The 16,911-nt window shown below is 47.2% G+C and overlaps 1 protein-coding gene across 3 annotated transcripts in view; it reads right to left on the reverse strand.

Moving 5' to 3' along the window:
* cntrob (centrobin, centrosomal BRCA2 interacting protein) overlaps positions 1–16,911 on the reverse strand; it is a 92,050-nt gene that overhangs the window by 3,200 nt on the left and 71,939 nt on the right. For 2 of the 3 annotated variants that reach the window (XM_072258428.1, XM_072258429.1), the window contains exons 17-19: positions 14,915–15,082; positions 14,197–14,335; positions 6,572–6,650 (exon numbers count right to left, since the gene is read on the reverse strand). In XM_072258428.1, coding sequence (XP_072114529.1) covers positions 6,572–6,650; positions 14,197–14,335; positions 14,915–15,082 — 386 coding nt within the window. Of the gene's footprint in view, positions 1–6,571; positions 6,651–14,196; positions 14,336–14,914; positions 15,083–16,911 lie in introns of those variants that run through there. The other variant, XM_072258430.1, reaches the window with a different exon arrangement.

Consider the following 16,911-nt stretch of genomic DNA (forward strand, 5'->3'; position numbering starts at 1 on the left):
GTATGGATGAATTGGGAAAAAGGGAGAGACCTGAGTATGCAGATGCTGAAGTTCTGGAACATAAAAAATGCTGGAGGAATTCACCATGTCAGGCTGCAAAGCGGAGGGTAAAGACTCTTCATCAGGACTGGACTAGAACATCTGATGAAGGGTCTCAACCCAAAATGTTGACTGTTAATTCTCCTCCACAGCTGAATCAGAATCGGGTTTATTATCACTGACCAAGTCGTGAAATTTGTGGTTTTGTGGCAGAGGTACTGTTCAAAACAAAAAATTACTATATGTTACAATAAAAAAATTAATAAATAAATAGACCAAAAGAGGAATAGTGAGGTAGTGTTCATAGACCATTCAGAAATAGTTGAGGGGAAAATATTGAATATGGGAACTCAGGCTCCTGCACCTCCTCCCTTATGGTATCAATTAGAAGCTGTGTAAATACATCTACTGATGCTTCTGGACACATCTTCAGTGATGTTCCTGGAATCATCGGATGTTTCAGGTCTTTCAACATCATACAACCTCCTCCAGGTGACCCAGCCAGGGCTGATCAGACCCCAGCTTGTGTCCAGATGGTTAGCTACTTATGACTCCATGGCTCCCCTCCTTTGAGCCACAGCCATCTTGAGGCCCCCTCTGCCGCATCGGTGGTACTGCAGATGGCTCTCCTCTTCCTCTCTCCCTCGATGCCCAAAATGCTGAAGGCTCGAACTAAAGAACGGGCTATGAATCCCCTACAACCAACCTCCACTGGGAGACACCTTGCTCTCCATCCAGCCTGCTGACAGTTGCTGACCAGTCCTGCGTACTTGGAGAGCTTCCTTTCAAAGGCCTCTTCCAAGCTATCTTCCCATGGGACTGTCAGCTCCAGCAGCACCACTTGCTTAGTAGACTCAGACACTAGGACAATGTCTGGTTGCAGGGTGGTAGCTGCGACATGGCTGGGGAACTTCAGCTGCCCTTCGAGGTCCACCAACAGCTGCCAGTCCCTTGCAGAGGTCAGAATGCCTGCAGGTGTTCTTTTGGTATGTATTGGCTGCTCCCCAGCTCTGACAAAGGCAATGGTCTGCTTGGAGGGTCGGGACCGCTTCGCCCACTCGACTCCTGCACTGACAGCTTCAGCGATGGTCTTCAGGACCTGATCATGCCTCCACCTGTACCGTCCCTCACCAAGTGCCCTTGCGCAGCCGCTGAGGATGTGCTCCAGGGTTCCTCTCTTGGAGCACAGTGGGCACGCAGATGACTCTGCCTTGCCCCATGTGTGCAGGTTTGATGGGCTTGGAAGCACATCGTACACTGCCTGGATGAGAAATTGGATGTGGTGTGGTTCGGCTTTCCAAAGATCAGCCCAGGTCACTTTCCTCTCAACCGCATTCTCCCATCTTGTCCAAGCTCCCTGTTGCTTCATTCCCACTGCCTTGCAGGCTCTCATCTCCTCCACTACTGCTCTCACCTCCTCCTGAACTAGACAACGCCTTTCCTTCCCTCTGGTGTCCATTTGGGGAGTTGGAAAGGATCCTCGCCCAGTTAGGCCTCGTGTGACCACTCCCACCGGCCTCCTGTGACGCAGCCTCGCCTCTGCCTCCTGAACAGCTTCCTCTGCCCTCCACTTCCTGCCAGTCTTCACTTGGATCCCTGCTCTAGCCACCTTCAGGTCACTTGAGTCCCTATACTGTAGAACTTCTCTGGCTCTTGTTACCTTGAATTCTTTCTCCAAGGATTTGAAGGGCAGTTGCAGTTTGTTGTGGAGTCCATAGAGTGCGATGCTGCTCAGGCTCTTTGGCAGCCCCAGCCATCTCCTGAGGTGGTTGCTAACCCTCCTCTCTAAGGTTTCGACTGTCGAGATCGGAACTGCATAGACGAGGAAGGGCCACAGGATTCTGGGAAGAATGCCATGCTGATACACCCAGGCTTTAAACTTCCCAGGTAGGCCAGATTTGTCCACAGATTTCAGCCAGCCATCCAACTCGATGCAGGTTGCCTGAATGGATGTTGTGTCCCTTAAAGAGCTGTCAAAAACTTTGCCTAAGCTCTTGACTGGCTTTTCTGTGATGGTTGGGATGGCTGTGCCTGCGATGCTGAACCGCAACTTGTTCTCCACCTTCCCTTTCCTCAGCACCATCGATCTTGATTTGGCAGGTTTGAAACGCATCCGAGCCCACTCCACCAGCTTTTCGAGCCCTTGCAGAATCCTCCGGCAGCCTGGGACTGATTCTGTGGTGAGTGTGAGGTCATCCATGAATGCCCTGATAGGTGGTTGCCGTTGAGCGGAATTCATTCTGGTCCCTCTGCACTCTGGTTCAGCAGACTTAATGAGCATGTTCATGGCTAGGGAGAACAGTGTCACTGAGATAGTGCACCCTGTGATGATGCCGATCTCCACCTTCTGCCAGGTTGATGTAATTGCTCCTGAAGAGACCCTCATCCTGAAGTTGCTGTAATAATCAGCGATAAGGTCTCTGATTCTGTTGGGGATGTTATATTTGGTCAGTGTGAGCTGCACCAGCTTGTGCGGAATGGAGCCATATGCATTTGCCAGGTCGAGCCACAACACTGACAGGTTGCCCTTGTTCTCTCTGGCCTCCCTGATGAGCTGTGTCACCACACCAATGTGCTCCAGACAGCCTGGCATCCCTGAAATGCCACCCTTCTGGACTGATGTATCAATATAGGTGTTCTTTGCTAGGTAGGTGCACAACCGGTAGGAAACTGCACTGAAGAAGATCTTTGCCTCGACACACAGCAGGGAGATGATGCAAAACTGATCTATCTGGGTGGCATTTTCCTCCTTCAGGATCCGCACCCCTTCAGCCACTCTCCACTGTTCTGGGATCTTCCCCCTTCTCCAGAAGATTCTCAGGATCTTCCACAGACGCAGCAGGAGTTTGGGGCAGTTCTTGAACACTTTGTACGAGGTGTTGCTTGGGCCTGGAGCCGAACTTGCCCTTGCTTTGCGGACGACCTCTCTGACTTCCTTTAGTTGCAGCTCTGACATGTCGAACTGCACATCCGGTTCAGGTGGGTCTATTAGGATGTCGCACTCTCTCGTTCAGGATCGTTATATATCTTCTTCAGCTGTTGGTCTATGTCTTCCTGCGAACAGGCCAGTTTCCCACTGCGCTTCTCCCCCAGCAACTCCTTGGTGAACTTGAAGGGGTTGGCGATAAAGGCAGCACGTTTTCGAGCCCTTTCACGATGCCGCCTCCGATGCCACTCTGCCCGGCGGAGGACCCTGATCTTCTTTCGTAGTATGCACATCAGCTGGGCCAAGCCAATGCGCTCCTCTTCTCCTGCCTCCTTGTATTGGGACTTCAGCGCCTTCATCTCCTGCCTGATGTTGTGGATCCTCAATGCTCTTTGGTTCTTCGAGTAAGATGTTTTGGAGCCTTCCTTCTCCTCTTCTCCGAACCATTCAGCTGTGATACTAAGAATAATTGTTGTCATGGCTTGCAGCTTCCTATCAACACCTCCCTTCACCGTTGCCTCCAGAATTTGGTTAACATCGTCATCAAACTGCTTCCACAGTGAAGTCATGTTAGCTGCAGGCCATTTGATCCGCCTCCTGTTAGACTTCATGTTCGAGGGATTAGTTGGCAACACTTGGAGGTTCCGGGCACTATGGGGTGACTCTGGGCCTGGCCCCTCCTTCGTCTCACCAGGTTGGACACCTGCGCGTTGTGCTGCTCCTGCTCCCGCCAAACACTTCATCCTCGCTTGGTGGATCTTCAAGCCGCGATTGTTCTTGCAGATTTGGCCACATGCACACTGCTTCCTCATTGTCGTTTGTTCATTGCCTGGGTCTGATGTCGTAGTGTCCATCCAACTGGGGTGCTCATCCTCCCCCCCTCTCGGGCACCCCTGGGGGTATCTTTTCCTTAGATTCTTTGTGGCTTTTGTGGGGGTCCTCCTTTCAGAGGACACAGATTGGGTTGCCAGCCCGTTCTGCCCTGGGTGCCGTCTCTCCGGGCTGTCACTGACTCTCCAGTTGTCACCACTCTTTTCGTGGTTGTCACCCAGTCTTTCCTGGTTGTCACTGATTAACTCAGGGTGTAAGCTGTGTACATAACATCTACTGATGCTTCTGGACACATCTTCAGTGATGTTCCTGGAATCATCGGGTGTTTCGGGTCTTTCAGCATCATACAACCTCCTCCAGCTGACCCAGCCGGGGCTGATCAGACCCCAGCTTGTGTCCAGATTGTTAGCTACTTATGACTCCATGGCTCCCCTCTTTTGAGCCACAGCCATCTTGAGGCCCCCTCTGTCGCATCGGTGGTGCTGTGGCTGGCTCTCCTCTTCCTCTCTCCCTCGATGCCCAAAATGCTGAAGGCTCGAACTAAAGAACGGGCTATGAATCCCCTACAACCAACCTCCACTGGGAGACCCCTCGCTCTCCATCCAGCCTGCTGACAGTTGCTGACCAGTCCTGTGTACTTGGACAGTTTCCTTTCAAAGGCCTCCTCCAAGCTATCTTCCCATGGGACTGTCAGCTCCAGCAGCACCACTTGCTTAGTAGATTCAGACACTAGGACAATGTCTGGTCGCAGGGTGGTGGCTACGATATGGTTGGGGAACTTCAGCTGCCCTTCGAGGTCCACCAACAGCTGCCAGTCCCTTGCAGAGGTCAGAATGCCTGCAGATGTTCTTTTGGCAGGTATTGGCTGAAGAGAACATGTCTCAGATGTTGAGGATCCCGAGTGATAGATAAAGCCTTCTTGAGCCATCTCCTTTTGAAGAAGTCCTCGATGGTGGGGAAGACTATGCCAATGATGGAGTTGGCTAAGTGTACAAACCTCTGCAGACTCTTGTGATCCTGCACACTGGAGCGCCCACACCAGGCAGTGTTGCAATCAGTCAGAATGCTCTCCACTGTACATCTGTAGAAATTTGCTGGAATCTTCGGTGACACACTAAATCTAATTGGCATGCCTGACTTACCTGCTGAGTTGCTCCAGCAAAATATCTGTGTTGCAGGATTTGTCTCTGTAATGTATGACTTTGCATTCAAATATTTAAAGCATTCCATTGACCTCACTGTCTGCACTATGCACCGCCAATTCAATGACTACCGAACAGGTTAGCAACTCCACTGGCCCACACTAAGTGTTTACATTCACCTCTTTATGCAGCTGTTATACCAGGGTTAAACGCAAAAAGCTGCAGACTCTGAAATCTCAAAAAACAAACAACCTGCTGATGGAAATGAGTCCTGACACAGTGCTTCAACTGGAAACGTTAACTGTCCTTTTCTTCCCTAACTATATATAGTTTAGGGGGCCTAAGACTTCTGCATAGTACTGGAGTAATTTTATGTATTACACGGTATTGCTGTCGCAAAAAAAAACAAATTTCATGACAGATGTGAGTGATGATAAACCTAATTCTGATATGGGTCACCAAGAGTGGGAAGGGGACAGGGAGAGGGGAATCATGGTTGGGAAAAGGGAAAGGGAGAGGGGAAGGAGCAGGAAGCACCAGAGACATTCTGTAATGATCAATAAACCAATTGTTTGAATCAAATGACCTTGCCTGGTGTCTCAGGGCTGGGTGTGGCTGCACCCCAATCTGGCACTCCTCCTCTGTCACCCATCCCACAAGCTTCCTGCGACATTCCACCTTCGCCATTCCCAACATCCTTTGCTCCCGCCAGGTTTACAAACTCGCTCTCTGCTCCATATTGACAAATACAGTACTGTGCAAAAATCTCAGGCACCCTAGCCACATACATGTGCCAAAAACTTTTATGTGTGCGAGAGAGAGAGCAAGAGAGTGAGAGACAGTATGAATCCAATTCATAAACTCACTGATGCATTCCTTTGTTTGCTTTTTTGCTAATTTCAGACTTCTCAGAGTCATACACTACAATGAACAGGTCCTTCAGTCCATCCAGTTTGTAACAACAATATTCATTAATTCCATTTTCTTTTCCCCTCAGCTCCTTACCCACCAGATTCTACCCGTTGCCCACATACTCAGGGTCAGTCACAGCAGCTGATTAACCCACTGACCCTACAGTTCTTTGGGATGTGGGAGGGAACCAGAGCACCCAGGGGAAACCCACACAGTCACAGGGAGAACAATGTCAAAAGTACTGTGAGACATCCAGGTGCTATAGAAATGTCAGTCTATTCCCACACAAGCTTGCTCCAACTCCCATCACTATACCCTCAAGCGCCAGTGATTGGGATTGAATTCCCGCCATTGTCTGTAAGGAGTTTGTACATCCTCCCCATGACGATGTGGGTTTCCTCCAGGTGCTCCAGTTTCCTCCCACATTCCAAGATGTATGGGTATGCTATATTTGTGCTGGAGGCAAGGCAACACTTGTGGGCTGCCCCCAGCACATCCTTGGACTGTGTTAGTCATTGAAGCAAAACGATGCATTTCACTGTATGTTTTCATGTACATGTGACAAATAAAGCTCTCTCTTTACCTTGTTTATATTCTGCCCCTTCCCCCAGTACATGCTCCAAACCATCGAGCTGGCCACATATCAAACCATTACAACTTTCAAATCATCAGACTTTTACTGTACTTGGCAAGATCCACAGCCTGAGTTTCGGGAACTCACCTCTTTCTTTGCTGTTGGGTTTAACTTCTGATCCTGGTTCCTCAGAGCAGTGGAAGCTGGACCCTCTGGTACTGTTGGCCTGAAACACAAGAGCTGGACAATCAGTTCACTCACACCCATCACTGGACCTGGGGGTGTGTAAGCAACATGATGGGGTGGAGGGAGAGGAGGCAAGGAGAGGGTACACAGAGACACGGACTGGCTGGTGAAACACACAGACCTTCAATGCAGAGAAGAGCCATCTAGAGAGGTATGTGTACAAGAGGGGATTAATGGGTTTATGGGGGTAGACTGGTCTGTGCAACACAACTAGCATGGACCTGCTGGGCCAAAGGGCCTGTTCCCATACTCCATGACTCTAAATTTGAAATGATGAACAAGGTATATATATCTATATTTAATCTCTGCCTCCACCTTCAACACTGCTCCAAAGCAATGCTGTGCAAGGTCCTCACAGGTGTTCTGTTTTAAAAAAAACACTTGGCCAGGTAATACATAGGAAACGTTAAAGCAGGGGTTCCCAGTGTTTTTCATGCCATGGACCCCTACCATTGCCGGGTGGTGGTGTAGTGGCATCAGCACCGGACTTTGGTCCCAAGATTGAATCCAGCTGGCTCCTTGCACGCTTTCCATCTGCGCTGGGTTGAGGGTCAAGCTAGCAACTCAGCCTCACATAAAACAGTCAAATTGCTATGGAAATGGCAAAAATGCTGCTCAATGTATCAGAAGGTGTGAAAACGAACAATAACAACAACTAAGGGGTCCCTGGACCCCAGTTGGGAACCCCTAGTTTAGAGAGCCAATCATGGGCAAAAAGGACTAGCATGGAAGAGCATGGTAGTCAGCATAGACCTGCTGGGCTGAAGGGCCTGCTTTCATGCTGTGTGATTCCCTTCCAAGTCGATGACCTTCCTTCTGGATTGTCATCACCTACTGCTTCCTTACTTGGCCTTTTAGTACCAATTTCCAGCATCTGTCGGATTTTGCTTTTGGAGCACCCTATCCTTGGCTACATTACAGCCTTCCAGCCTCAACACTGAATTCAACTATTCAAGCCTTGCATCGTAAATATCCAGCACTCAGTATTATTTGCTCTTTTACTGATTTCAGATGTCCTTCATTTCAGAGTTATACACCACACGAACAGGCCATTCAACTCACAGAATCTGTGCCAGCCTTCAAGCACTATATACACTGACCCCTTTTTACCTTCCCCGCTCATCTCCTCAGCCACGATTCTACTCCTTGGCCAGACACTTGGACACTATTTAGAGCCCATCAACCACGTACATTTCTGGGATGTGGGAGGAAAAGGGAGAGCCAGGGGAAACCCTTGAAGCTACAGGGAGACAGTGCAAACTCCACAGATGTGCACAGTGCAGATCAGGATTGAACCTGGGTTCACTGGAACTGTCCCACCACCTTCACAACAACATCAGCTTCTACCTACTTACACCTCATCCCCCTGCCCCCAGACCATCACTAGTCTTCAGCACCTTGTTCAGTTCACTCACCATACCTGCTGCCCTGACCCTAACACAGCACCGTTGGCCCACCGTATCCTTGGGTTCCGCATCCGCGGATTCAACCAACCACGTATCAAAAAATTCAAAAAAAAATTCCAGTAAGCTCCAAAGAGCAAAACTTGAATTTGCCGTGCCGAGCACTACGCTTAATCCACGCGAATGAAGTGATGTGTAGGCATACACATTTCCAACTAAACAATGTTTCTAACTAAAGCATCTGCAATTGTGAAGCCTCGAACTTCAACGCTTGAAGATCCTCAGCCCCCAACCTCCACAGATCCTGACATCAGTATTATTGAGCCTCCTCCAAAGCGTCATTATTCCCTAAATAATACAGTACAATAACTATTTACATAGCATTTACATTGTATTAGGTATTATAAGTAATCTAGAGATGATTTAAAGTATATGGGAGGATGTACGTAGGTTATATGCAAATACTATGCTATTTTATATAAGGGACCTGAGCATCCGCGGGGGTCCTGGAACCAATCCCCTGGATACCGAGGGATGACTGTATTCATAAACCTAGGCCCAGAGCACAAAATGAGTGAAGTTACTCTGAATGAAAATCAAAATTACTGCAAGTGCTGAAAACACTCAGCAGGTCAGGCAAAATCTGCAGCGAGAGAACCAGTAAACTTTTAAGGTCTAGGACACTTCATTAGAAGAGAGAAAAATGGGCAGCACGGTAGTGTAGTGGCTAGCACAATTTTACGGTACTAGCAACACGCATTCATTTCCTGCTGCTGCCTGTAAGGAGTCTGTACGTTCTCCATGGGTTTTCTCTGAGTGTGCCGTTTTCCTCTCTCAGTCCAAAGGCCTACAGGTTGGTAGGTTAATTGGTCATTGTAAATTGTCCCATGATTAGGCTAGGATTAAATTGGGGGATTGGGGGCGTGGCTAGCTTTGAAGGGCCTATTCTGCGCCGTACCTCAATAGATAAATAAAATAAATTTATAAAGCAACTTTCTTTCTGAAACAACAACTGTTTCTGTTTCCATAGACACTGCCTGCATATGGTAGTTGGTTACTATTGTCAAATGTACTGAAGTACAGTATGTTTTAGTGTCATAGAACACTACAGTACAGAAACAGGTCCTTCGACCTTCCAGTCCATGCCAAAATTGTTTTCTGCCTAGTCCAACCGTCCAGAACCTGGACCATATCCATCCCTACCCCTCCCATCCAGACTTCTTTTAAGTGTTGAAATCAAATCCACATCCATTATTTCGATTGGTAGCTCGTTCCACATTCGCACCACTCCCCAATGAAGAAATTCCCGCTCTGGTTTTGCATGCCATCCACACAGATAATTTCAGCTCATCAGTACATCAGGGTACTACAAGAGGAAAGCAATATCAAATTGTAGAATATAGTGTTACAGAGACAAATTGCAGAATATAGTGTTACAGAGCTGCAGGAAATCTTTACAAGACTCCGGTTAGGCCACTGGTGAGGTGTTGCATCCACTTCTAGTCGCCAGATTAGATAAAGGCACTTTAAAGAGTGCAGGTCCTCCAGGAGGACCACAACCTTGTCATGCTTTGTAGGCTTGTGTGTCTCAATAACCCAGAGAGCTATACGTTGGCTGGAGTCAGGGTTTTATGCTTTGGGTCTTGGTAAGTTCACCAATGCCAAACAGGCCAAAGGTTACAAGCCAGACTAAGAGTAGTCCACAGGTCCTCTGGGCTCAGGGGTTCGGCTCAGGGCTAATAACCCTGACCAGCAAAACAAAACAGTCATGAAAACAGCAATGAGGAATCCTTCTACATCTGAGTGGCCAAGGACAGAGAGGACCTTCATTGCTGCCCTAAAGGGCAGCAGCGTAACGGGAAGTACAGAAAGGGAGCAGGGGCAGTACGAGAACAGACTTGGGCAAGAGGGATTACAGCTACAAGGTTACACATGAGAGGGTTGCTCTCCCCAGAGTCTGAAGGAATGACTAGAAGTTGATGTACAGTCTTTTAATGGGTTTAAGATAGGCGAATAGGACACACATTTCAATTAACAGCTGGAGTAGTGGGAAGGGACAGAGGATGCAGCTTTCACCTGGAACTTAACTGTTTAAAATGACAAAGTCAAGTAGTACTTTACAGAACAGGACACTTTAGTATAAACACAAGAGATTCTGCAGATGGTGAAAATCTTGAGCAATACACACAGAATGCTCAAGAACTCAGTAGATCAGGCAACATTTACAGAGGGGAATAAATAGTTACTGTTTCTGGCCGAGTCCCTTTAGCAGGACTGAAAAGGAAAAAGAATAAGGTGGGGCAGGGGAAGAAGTACAAGCTGGCAGGTGACAGGTGAGAACAGAGGGGGAAAGTAGGTAGGTGGGGGAGAGGGGATGATGTGAGAAGCTGGGAGGAATAGGTGGAAGAGATAAAGGCCTGAAGAGATCTCCTTCCTCCTCTCCCACAATAGTATTTTGGCTTCTGCCCCCTTCTTTTCCAGTCCTTATGGAGGATCTGATCCCAAAACATTGATCGATTATTCCCCCTCTATAGATGCTGCCTGAGCTGCTGAGTTCCTCCTGCATTTTGAGTGCGGTTCCTGAGAACTCTGGTCACTTCTTCAGATCCTGCAAATGACTATCATTTTCTGCCCCCTGAGAAGGTGATGGTGAATCAGTTCTTTGAACCATTGCAGTCCTTCGGGTGAAGGTACTCTCAACAGTAAGGGAAAATAATTTATAGGGTTTCTGAGGAAAGCCTCGAATAGAAATCTCTGCAATGTGCTGGAATGGACGAGGCACGAAACGACCCCCCAATATGACATAATGATTCTGTGAGCAAGATCAGGATTGTGCACAATTCCCCATCTGCGGTCTGATAAGTGGTTTGTACACAGTGGTGCAGTGCTAGCAGGACTGCACCGGAGCACGTCCAACACCTCTTTAAGAAAAGAGCTGAAATAAACAAGCTAATTAATTAGGTGCCGCCCAGGGTGAGTTGAGTATCTCAGAAACTGCTGATCTCCTGGGATTTTTATGCACAACAGACTCTGGAGTTTACAAAGAATGGTGCCAGAAACAAAAAAACATCCAGCGAGTGGATTTAACAAGATGTTTTCCCTCACAGAACAGCCACTCACTGGATGTTTTTTTGTTTTTGGCACCATTCTTTGTAAACTCCAGTGTCTGTTGTGCGTAAAAATCCCAGGAGATCAGCAGTTTCTGAGATACTCAAATCACCCTGGGCGGCACCTAATTAATTAGCTTGTTTATTTCGGCTTTTTTCTTAAACAGGTGCCGGATGCACTCTGGCTAGCACTGCACCACTGTTTGTACAGTTTCGCTGTTCCTCACTTCAACTCCCAGCCCCATGGCGTTTTAATTGCTTGCCCATTCTGCCATTGTTATCTACAATGGAATGAAGCACTGGACTAATGGGCCAAATGGTCTAGTTCTGCTCCAATATCTTATGCTCTTAAAAATCTGTCACCTCCCACTACGGTTATTCTCTCTTCTTCCCTCTTCCATCAGCCAGAAGATTGAGAGCATGTATCACCAGGCTCAAGGACAGCTTCGACCCCACTGTACACAGACTCTTTGAATGGACCTCGTTTAAGAAAAGATGAACTTCCTAGCTATTTCATCGTAGCCCTTGTGCTTTATCTGTCTGTCTGCACTGTATTTTCTCTGTAACTGTGTCACTACATTTGGCACTCTGTTTCTTTTTAAATCTCCTCAATATAATTACGTATGGTGTGACCCGTCGTGATGCCAAGCACAGCAAAAGCTTTTTGCTGCATCTCGATACACATCACAATAATTAACCAATAAACCTAAATTCCTCTGCCTTGGATCACTCGGACAATGCAAGTACCCATGTCAGGATCTTGTTTGTTGACTATAGCTCAGCATTTAACACCATCATTACTACAGTCCTGATTATAAAGCTACAGAATCTAGGCCTCTGTACCTCCCTCTGCAAATGGATCCTCAACTTCCTAACTGGAAGACCACAATATGTGTGAATTGGAAATAACATTTCCACAGGGATGTTGCTTAGGCCCAGTTCTACTCTCTCTACACCCATGACTGTGTGGATAGGCATAGTTCAAACAGCATCTATAAATTTGCTGATGATACAACCATTGTTGGCAGAATTTCATATGATAATGAAAGGACATACAGGAGCGAGATATACTACTTCGTTGAGTGGTTTCACAGCAACAACCTTGCTCTGATTGTGGACTTCAGGAAGGGTAGGACAAGGGAACATAAACCAATCCTCATAGGGGGATCAGAAGTGGAGAGAGTGAGCAATTTCAAGTTTCTGGGTGTCAATATCTCTGAGAACCTAACCTGGATGCAACATATTGATACAACTATAAAGAAGGCAAGACAGTGGCTATATTTCATTAGGAGTTTGAGAAGATTTGGTTTGTCAACTAAAACACTCAAAAACTTCTACAAATGTACTGTGGAGAGCATTCTGACTTGCTGCATCACTGTCTGGTATCAGGTGGGGGGGTTGCTACTGTACAAGATCAAAGTAAGCTGCAGAGAGTTGTAAACTTAGCTCCATTATGGGCACTAGCCTCCGTAGTATCCAAGGCATCTTCAAGGAGTGGTGCTTTAGGAGGGTGAGGTCCATTATTAAGGATCCCCACCACCCAGGACATGTCTTGTTCTCATTGCCACCATCGGGAAGGAAGTACAGGAGCCTGAAGGCACACACCCAACGATTCAGGAACAGCTTCTTCCCCTCTGCCATCTGATTTCTAAATGGTAATTGAACCCATGAACACTACCTCACTACTTTTTAATTCCCGTTATTTTGCACTACTTATTTTACACACACACATACACTTAATATAACTCAGATTTTTCTCTATATTTACAAACATCATCTTTCATTGTACTGCTGCTGTAAAGTTAACACGTTTTACGGCATTAAATCTGATTCTGATTTTGATCGAACAAAGGACAGTACAGCACAGCCCTTTGGCCCCCGACATTGTACCAACCTCTTAACCTACTCCAAGATCAAACTAACCCTTCTCTCCCACATAGACGTCCATTGTTTTTTTTAACATCCATGAGCCTAAGTCTCTTAAATGTCTCTGTCTCTACCACCATGCGTGGCAGTGCACTCACCACTCTCTGTAAAAAAAAAAAACAACAACTACCTCTGTCATCCCATTATACTTTCCTCCAACCACCTTAGAAGTATGCCCTCTAATATTAGCCATTCCTATCCTGGGCTGTGGAGATAGATCTCTACCAAAGGAGGTGTAAGGCACTATTTCCCTAGCCTGCAGGTCACCCCTGAACAAGGTAAAGCACCTGCATAGCCCTGATCAGAGTCACATGAAACGATGGGAGCAGGTGGTGGATGGTCATATGAGCAGATGGTACACATCACAAGTCCTGGTTATGCAACCACTGACACCAGGTAGATAGCCCGGGTCACCTGCCTTGTAAAGACATGGCCCAAAAGAAGGCAATGGCAACCCACTTCTGTAGAAAAATTCGCCAAGAACAATCATGGTCATGGAAAGACCATGATCACCCAAGTCATACAAAACAGCACAGGATGAACGAATGAACCCTGGGAAAAATGGTGCGTGCTGGCTGTCCGTCCACCCTACCTATGCCTCTCATCAACTTATACACCTCTTTCAAAGTCACCTTTAATTCTCCTTCATTCCAAAGAGAAAGGCCTCAACTTGTCCTCACAAGACATGCTTTCCAATCCAGACAGCACCCTGGTAAATCTCTTCTGCACCCTCTCTAAAGCTTCTACATCCTTCCTATAATGACGCAACCAGAACTGAAAACAATACTCCAAATACAGTCCAACCAGGATTTTATAGAGCTGCAACATTACGTCGTAGCTTTTGAACTCAATTCCCCCAACAAGTGAAGGCTAACACACCATACACCTCCTTAACCAGTCTATCAACTTGCATCACAATTAGAGGGATCTATGGTTGTGGATCCCAATATCCCTCTGTTTCTCCACACTGCTGAGAATCCTGCCATTAATCTAGTAATGGAATGGCAATTGTTAGGGCTGCAGCTTCAGTAACACGAGAAACACCCTCATTGATTTTGTGCGTGCATGTATCTCTCTCCACTGGACTAACCTATCAGCCTGGATGTGCCTCATATAGGTGAACAGCTCATCCACAGAAGGTGCTGGGTGATCTGAGTTACTGTTGTACAGGCTCAGCAGTCTCGAGAGTTCCCCGACCTCCTTAGGTGACAGCACTCCGTTGGCAAACCCTGCAGAGGAAGAGGACAGAGCAGCTAACATTTGTGAATTATTGTTGGGATCAGATTAAATTCTGTCTTGTCCTCTAACTCAAAAAAATCTGGTATTCACAAACTAGCATTCATCAAGTTCACTTACTGGCTACTCGAATGTGTATGAACATAAGAATCTGCAGAGAGTATTGGACACAGCCCAATATATTATGGGCACATCCCTCCCTATCCTCGGAAGTATTTATGGGAGGTGGGGTGTGAGGGGGGGTGTGTGAGGGTGGGAGCAGGGGGAGAGAGGGGAGAGGCTGAGAGGGGTAGGAGGAATGTGGAGGGGGTGGAGGGAGGGGGGTTGGAGGACAGGGGGGTTGTAGGAGAGGCGGGGTGGTGGAGAGGCGGGGTGACGAGAAATATATAACGTGCAGGCAGATGGCACTGAACATCTGCTCGCCTTCCGCTCTCATCCTTGGTGATTTCAAATCTTCAGATGTCATCTTAACTTCAGACCCTCAGAAACTGGCCCACAGCTTTAACAACCTCCCCACTGAGCACCTGCCCTACCATGTACCTGATTTCTAAGGGATCTGGGTTGCCACACACCTGATTTTTGGGGGATCTGCGCAGAGACCGACTCCGAGGGTCCAAGCTTTACCTTCTGCACTGCGCTGCTCGGGGGTCTGGTGTTCTGCGTGGCTGACAGCTGTCCCATTGGCTGGGGCCTGACTGTCTCCCAGTGACTGGAGTGGTCTGGCACACACGGGGGTCCCACTGGCAATGAGAAACATCCTCCTTTAGAAAACATAGATGGCTGCAGAGTGCTGTCATAATTTATTCATCTGTTATTTTCAAATACCTGGCTAATTTATGAGCAGGAAAACCCAACACATGAGGAATAGAAAAGAGTTGGAAATAACTTGGAAAATGTGAAGCTTGGGTGGTTGATGGTTGGGTTGCGCTGTTTTCAATTCATTTGCAAACATTTCGTCACCATATGAGGGGACATCATCAGTGTTCTGTTCATTTGTGGTGTGTTCTCCGAATGCTTGGCTTTGTATATGTAACGTCCTGGTTAAGATTTTACTGCTAATGTTGTAGTTATTTTATTTAATGGTTTTCTGTAGAAGCAGTGTGTTCTGCTGGTAGTGTTTGGGTTACTGTTAAAGATATGGGGTTGTGATTTGGTTGAGGAATGCTGAGGAATGTAGTGTCATCCAATCAGGATGGTGGAATTTAAGAAAGTTCTCGAGAAAGTTGGACAAAGGGGTTTGGTGATGGACAGTGGGGTGGGTCGAGTTCTTTTTGGCAGGAGATATGGAGAGAAGTTGTTCAAAGAACCGGCCAAAGGATTTGTTTCAACAGGAATGCGTGATTCGATGGAGTCCAAGAGGGGAAATCATACTGGTGATCGGTGGATAGGAGTTGGTGCCGTGAGTACATCGGACACATCAACTTTTGAAAGATTTGAGCTCCAATCTGTCCACATTTGACTGTTTTAGTCATGATGGGCCCTTTTGAATTTTACATTTTTTTTATCCCTTTCTTCTTTAATAAAGGTTTGGTTAACATTCATAAATATACTTTCTTTATAATTGTATGTGTGCACGGAGTCTGAGAAAGTGGCTTTCTCACTGCTGAGTCTGGTGGCTGTTAGCGAGGGGCTAACAAGCTGCATCTCTAGAGACACCCGGTAGGAAGGGGTTTCAATCAGTTGATTAGTTGTTATAATGAAAATTCAATTGTGACGTGGGGGGGGGGGGTCTCATTGCTGATTGGTTGCATGGTGAACTCTGCGTTGTCTAGAGTTTTGCCCACATTGGCTTATAAATAAGATTAAGGTCTACATGTCTGTTTATAGAATTGTTTGTGGAAAACCAGGTTTCTAGAAATTCTCTTGCATGCTGTGGCATGGCGTAAAAAAAGGTTGGGAACCCCTGCTCTAGAATAATAGGGAAAGAGGAGACCTGGATTGAATTAAATGCTCTGTGCTGTAGGCTTTGCTAATAATACATTCACAAACCACACATACAAACAGCAGGCACACACTGAGATGGCAGTGTATCGCTGTGAAGTGTGGGCCAGTAACACTTGGGCTGGGTTTGGCAGAGTAACTGTGAAGTGCACAGATGCTAAAGGACATCCCAAAAAGGACAGGCGGTAAGATGGGGGCGTGAATGGTCACAGCGGCCACTCCTGGTCCAACCAAAGGAGCAATTGTTCGACCTTTACATCTTTTTTTTACGATCGCCGGACACTGCTGGTTATCAAGAACATCAAGCACTGCAGGTCCACACCACTAGTGAGTTGCCCAATAGCGGAGGAGCCCGACATGGTGTGCACTGTGTTGCTGCCTGCTACAGGAAGGCATCGGGGTCAGTGCTTGGGGGTGGTGTGCAGTAACATTTTCTTGTGATTGCAAGACCCTATTGGACATTGGTAATGTAGAATATTGCAAGTCCGGTTCACTGATTCATTGGCAAGACTAACGGTGGAGGGGGGTGGGTGCAGGGAGCTATGTGGCCTCGGTTGCAGGCAGACAAGGCCCTCATGCTGCAGGGTTGCAGCTGTCCGGGGAGAGACATCAGAAGTAGTGTGGAGTG

The sequence above is a fragment of the Mobula birostris genome, chromosome 5 (assembly GCF_030028105.1).
Source record: "Mobula birostris isolate sMobBir1 chromosome 5, sMobBir1.hap1, whole genome shotgun sequence".
Taxonomy (NCBI): Eukaryota; Metazoa; Chordata; class Chondrichthyes; order Myliobatiformes; family Myliobatidae; genus Mobula; species Mobula birostris.